We start from the raw sequence: 6,271 nt of genomic DNA on the forward strand, positions 1-6,271 counted from the left end.
ACGGGCACCACATCCCAGCTGAAAAGCTGCTCTGCAGCTTCACATCTTATTTCCACTGAGAAAACAATTTAAAACATTGAAATGCAACACTATTTCTGCTGTGGTTTGAAGGGGTGCTGGGCTGGGGAAGCTTGGGGCTTCCGTGCTTGAAGCCAACAAACTCCAACTGAAACACAGCTAGGACGAGCAGGGAGCAAGCGCAGGGGGAATGCGAGGAGCGCGGATGCCTTAGAGAAGCAAAACAACGGCTGGGAAGGGATAACGCTGCCACCTATAAATACATCAGACATAAATACATCAGAAGAGGAAGATCAAGGCGGGGGAAGAGCTGTTTAAATGAAAGATCAATGTTGGTTCGAGGAAAAATAAAATGGGAATGACATCAAGCTGGAAATTAGAAGGTTCCTACCCAAAGCGGGGAGGTTGCCCAGCAGCCTCCTAACGAGGATGAGAAACCAAAGCAGATTTAAGCTACAGCTCCATATGTTCACTCCGGGGATTACAGGATGGGGTTTACAGCGATCACAGGACGCTGGATTTTCGCTGCCGCCTCCAGCGCTGCGGTCATGGAGCCCGGTGGGCTGGTCCCTGGGATCAGCCTCTCCGCAGCGCGACACCTCGGCTCTGCGTGAGGAGGGATATGTGTTTCAGGCAAGATCTCACGCCGCGGAGAATGACTCACTTGGAGCAGGTTTCTATAAACAACCTCCTCCCGCCTTTGCCATCAGCTCCTTTATTGTGAAGATTGCTTGAGACAGCACCCTCTAATTAAGCACGAGCCTGAGGCACATTCCTCATTAGCAGATATAGGAAGAAGGGTCTCATTATCATTACTCACTTTTCTATAAAAGCCCACAAGTTTTCTGTTCTATTTGCCCTCTGAATGCTGCTATGCTTGAGAAGGAAAAAAAAACCCCATCACTAAAGCATCATTCCTGATCCAGACTCCTCATTAAAACACGCGCTACTGGTTCCTGACCGCAGCGACAGCAGCACTAAGGGAACATCTATCCATGGCCCAGGACCACCTCTCCTCTCCACGGGTGCCTGAACACGAGAGGTTTGCTCTGCACGGGCAGGAAACATGAGGCTGGGCTCCGTCTTGCCTTGTCCCAGTGCCTCCCGCTCAAGGATGTCTGTGTTGGGGCCGGTTCATTGAAGCCTCTGCCGTGGCCCCTGCGGTGAGGGCTGTCCCCTCCCCGGCTCCATGCCGGTAGCTCCCATTGAGGTGCAGCCCCATGCCACGTGCCGGTGGCCCCTCCTATGCAGGGCTCTGCTGGGGCACCAAGGACCTGAGGAGTGTCCAAAGAGCGGCCACAGATAGTGAGACACTGGCTGAGTTGAGCTTTAAACCCTACCTCCACCCCAGGATGCTCTGGGCCCTGGGACAACCCCTGTATTTCCCAAACAGCTCAGGGGCTGGGCAAGGGGTTATTGCGTGCGTTTGCAGGCAGGGCTGAGCTGCAACACTGTTTTGCAGCTGTTTTAGCAAGAGACCCAGCTGCTTGCCACTGGGCTATACAGCTTGCTCCAGCACACCCCTCAAGAGGTTTGGACAGCGAGTGGGACCTCTCTGGTCTCCCATGGAGCCTGGGACACCCTTGGGCAGAAGGATGTGCATGCTACTCAGAGACCCTGCTCCCATTGCAAGGGGCTTTCCCAGGCAGCCCCTGCAGCATGCCCAGGGCTTACAGCAGCATCACTGCACCAAAAAGCCACAGTAAACTGCTGCCAGCAGCGGTTTCAGCCGAGGGATCAATCCTCCCGCTCCTCCAAGAGCTGTGGATTAATAGGTTTGCAGATGGGCAGCTCACATCGCTTTCAGCTGGGAGCAATTAGCTGCGAGGGAGGTCGGGGTGCGAATGGTCTCCGCTCGGCTGCCCATGCCTCAGCCGAGGCATTTACAACCCCGCGTCCGGGACCGTGCCGGCTCCTGGAAGAGAGAAGCATTGCGGGACGCAGTGCTACCCCGACCAGGAGGCATCAGCAGAAACTTTAATACCTTCCCTCTCCCTGTCACACGCGGCAGAGAATTAAAGCTTAGGGCTGAGCTATCTGTGCCTTTCCCAGGCACTCGAGAGAGCACCTACCCAGTCCACCCTCCTGCCCAGGGGATGATCAGCTCCATCCAAACCCCCTCTTAAAAAGCAGCAAGGACAGATGCTGCTTGTCCAAGCCAAGCTACCAGGCACTGACAAAGCCCTCGCAAGACTGGGCGTTAGGTACACCCAGTGTTCTCAGTAAAAAACAGCAGAAAGGCCACGCACAAGTGGCTGCGAGGCAGGATCAGCAGTTTGGATGCTGGGAGGACGTCATCTTTGTTCATCCATGCTTCTCCTTTCCCATCATTTATGTCTGTGACTGACACACCCCCAGTCCAGCTAAGCTATTTATTGCAAGCAGCAGCTCTGTTTAAGCCAGCCCTTTTCTGAGCACAAATAGCTCCCAAAATCCATGGGGATCACCTCCTAAGTTCATCTATTGTCCAAAACCACTGACAGCCCCTGTGTCCTCGGGCTCGTTTAGGAAAAGTTGAATTCAAGAGAGGGAAGGCATAGCAGCAGAGGTCAGAGACCAGCAACTGCTCACAGACAGCAAACCGCAGGGACAGTGCACAGGCAGCACAGCCAGGGTCTCGGAAATCTCACGCATGGCTGGACATACAAGAGGGGACACCAAAAAATCCTCCCCTGCAGCCACTCCCATCCTTTCCCAACCAGGTTTCCTGCCCTGGCACTGTGCAGAGATGCAGGAGTGACGGGCAGGGCGGAAAGCTGAGGACAAGGGTCAGCAGGATGCTGCCACCTCCCGCTGCACCGCTACTCACTGAGTTGGTCCCCAGGATCTGCAGGTTGGGCTTCTCTGACTCCAGCAGCTTCGCCACCATCTTCAGGAAGCTCTCCACGAAGAGGTTGATGCTCTGGCAGTGGCAGGCCATGAGGAGCTGGTCCAGGGCCTCCATCGCAATGCACACGTACCTGGGAGCAGGCAGAGGCCAGGGTCACTCCCCAGTAGCAGCATGGGCCATCCCTCCTCCTCCCCTCTCCCAAACCGCATGGGCACCCACCAGCAAAACGCCAACCTCCTGCTCTGGCGAACCCAAGGAGAAAAATTTTACACCCAAAATAACCTTGGGATATTTTTAGATATCGTTGGCTGCTCCTAGCATCTCTCCTAGTGAAGACCCAGCTGCCCTGGGACCAAGGCTGTCAGCAACACCTTGCATCTCCCACCCAGCACCACTTGTGGGCTTCCCTTGCCCGGAACTGGTCTTTATATCCCGTGAGGGAGCACTGGGCTTCGTACAGGGTGGGCACAGCATCTCAGGCAACTGTTCTTGCAGACCCAACTGGTCCTGCCCAGGGAGGAGAGACAGGATGAGAACACAGACTGATGTGCTCCAGAAACGATGTGCTTAAATACACAATAAAGCAACCCTGCAAAATATATTCACATCACCCTAAAAGTTCCCGGGGTGAGCAGGGTTTCCTCCAGCAGCGCAGAGACCAGGATGCAGCATTGCCCACACCAGGATTACCTTGGTCCCCATCCCTCCTCCAAGCACAGGGCTCAGCCACTCAGTCTTGGCTCTGTGTGCTGAACGGGGACAAGGGAAGCCCAGAAGATGGTTCAAATACAGCAGCAAGACAGGATACACCACTGATGGGTCCCTGGGCCATGCAGGGGACCTCCCTGAGCAGAGCACATCCCTTCACCATCCCTCCCAACCAGGCTGAGCTCACCCACAGACCACCCTCTGGCAGCTGGCTTTGCTGCAAGCTGCCGCAGCGCATCTTCCAGGGTATTTATTTAACCGGTCCTGCAATGCTCCTGCCTCTGGGAGGAAGCTGGAAAACCTCGTGCCCAGCAACGCATCTCGATCGGGTGCCCGTTACAGAGGTGGCCAGATGCTTACACTGCAATTGCCGAATTTGTCGGTTGTTGCTTCGTATTTCCAAGACAAATTGGACCAGTTGCCCAGGTGGCTCTGGTTTTCTGTTTGGCAAAGTCTGTTTGCAGGCTAGTCCTGCGGCGCTTTCATTAACAACGTCGTGGCTGGAGCCCCTGGACGGGCTGCTTTGTGCAATGACCGCACTGACTTCTAGTTGTTGGTCCCCCACTGCGTGCACAAAGCCCAGCGGAGAAGCAAACCTCAGCCTCTGACTGCTCTGAGCAGACATTTGTTCCAACTGAAGACGTCCAAAATACACAAAAAACCCAAACGGCTATTACACCAAGTCTCACAGCTCCAGCTCTTCTTGCAGGACCTCTGAGGTACCCCAAACACCTGACATGGGCCCAGTACCAGGACGCTGGGAATAAAACAAACTTTACAGCTCCTTAACCACCTCCCTTTGACTCCTGCTCTCTGTGCAGCTGTGAATCTTTGTACCACAGCAGCTCACATCAAGCCCAGATCTCCTGGTGTGGCCAAAAGCAGGAGGGTGGCAAGCACAGATCTCTTTACATCAAGCACAATTCCTCCTTTAACCTCCATTTTTCAAGCCAGCTCCTTGCACGACTGGATTTGCAGCCTGGGTGGCACGCAGCAGCCACCAGCTTGTGCTGCAAGAGGGAAACCCGAAAACATGGAGCTCGCCAGCAGCGAGGCAGGTGGGAGCTGCCCATCTCCTTGCGCCAGCCCTGCCTGCGCATTAAAGGGCAGCTGGGGAGGCAACTGCCCTCTCGGGGAAAAGGAGGTGTCTGATAAACTCTGGATTTCCAAGTTCCAGGTGGTAAAACGCAGAAAAATTGATCCCATCTCCTGAGGCCCCAGAACTGTTGAAATCTGGCTCCAATCTTGAGTAGATTCTCCAGTGTCTTGTAGCGTGGTTGAGCTCACACTGCAGCCTGTCCTTCAGACACTATTACAGCTCTTCAAGATACTGTGAAAACAAGCAGCCAACTATTCCTGGATCTCTGTGGCTCCTATCCATCTGTCAAACTGGGTTAAAACTGGCCCAGAGGGAAAAAAGGTACAAAGAGGTGACCTGTGACCAGCATGAAGCATCAAGCTCCTTTCTCATAGGAAACAAGGCTGAAAACAACATTCTGTGCCAATATTATTGCAACAGCATGGCTTCTGTTTTGGGGACAACTGGACACAGGCCACCACAAGGAAAAAGGAACACTTGTGGAGTTATCACCCCCGACCTACACCAACCACCCTCTTACAGATGGTGGGTTGCATTGCTGCAAACTCAAACAAGAGCACTTGCTCTTTTTAGCAATAAAGGTAACAAAAAGAGGACACTCAGCAGGCCTGACATCAAGGCTGTCTTCATCTTACATGCAGGAGACGGGTATCTACGTGCTCGGCCACTCTTTCAAAGCCCAGCTGTGTGTCTGCAGCGGGGCAAATCCTTCTGCTCCAGCCAACACCGACCTACAAACGAAAGGTTGATCCAAACCCGTTTCAGGCATTTCAAAGTTAGACTTTGAAAACTAGCTAGTGCTCCAACCCAATTACGTGCCTATATGCACAGGCGGCGGAGGAAGGAATATATTCCCCCCACACCCACCAAAGCTTGTCATTAGATGTCAAAAATCTTTGAAAGCATTTCTTTTCCCAACATAGCAAGCAGGGCCTGTTAACAGCCGCTTAACCGCAGAACATCAGGCAGAGCTTTGAATGTCCTGTCACTCCCGATGACGGGTGATGCGGATGAGGCTTTGAAGGTTTTCCAACTTTAACACTTCTTAGGCAGGCTGCCGGCTTCTCTTCCCCCAGGATAAAAGGGAGGCTGAAGTTTGCCCCGCAAAGCTGAGCCGTGTTTGTCTGCCGCAGCTTTGTTCAGGAGACAATGAGAATCAATCCAGGAGCTGTTTCAAAGGGAAGGAGCCCTCCCGTGTTCCCCCAGCGTTTCTAATCAGGGCAGTCAGCTATTTCCAGGCGGACGCTGCTCTCCGTGCAGTAAACACAGCAAAGCTTTGCTGGAAGCGATGCAGGGAAGGAAGACAAAGGGAATGGGCCTGGCCAGGACCACACAGGTAAGTGACAGAGCAAACACAGCAATCCCCATCCAGCCCAACGCACTCCCACCACGTGCTCTCTGGAAAAGCGTCAGCGTGCTGCTCCTCATCCTTGCTCCAGCTTGTGCCACATCACCGTAGCTCAACAGAGACGTGCAGGGGGTGCAACACACCCAAGCTGGTCCTGAATAACTCTCAGCAAGGTGGAACCAGGGACACCCTGCTTAGCTGCTCACCCGCACCTAGCCAGACTTCCATCTGGCTCTGGAATCACAGAATCACTGAGGTTGGGAAGGAC

The 6,271-nt window shown here is 53.8% G+C and overlaps 1 protein-coding gene across 1 annotated transcript in view; it reads right to left on the reverse strand.

Annotated features, from left to right (window-relative positions):
• Positions 1 to 2,978, reverse strand: part of LOC104619115 (protein EFR3 homolog B-like) — a gene marked incomplete at its 5' end in the record, with an annotated part of 21,800 nt that extends 18,822 nt beyond the window's left edge. Inside the window, 1 exon segment of the mRNA XM_010284890.1 lies at positions 2,828 to 2,978. Within this exon segment, the coding sequence (XP_010283192.1) occupies positions 2,828 to 2,978 (151 nt within the window).
• Between the last annotated feature and the right edge of the window lie 3,293 nt (positions 2,979 to 6,271).

Source organism: Phaethon lepturus, unplaced genomic scaffold, assembly GCF_000687285.1.
Source record: "Phaethon lepturus isolate BGI_N335 unplaced genomic scaffold, ASM68728v1 scaffold8074, whole genome shotgun sequence".
NCBI lineage: Eukaryota > Metazoa > Chordata > Aves > Phaethontiformes > Phaethontidae > Phaethon > Phaethon lepturus.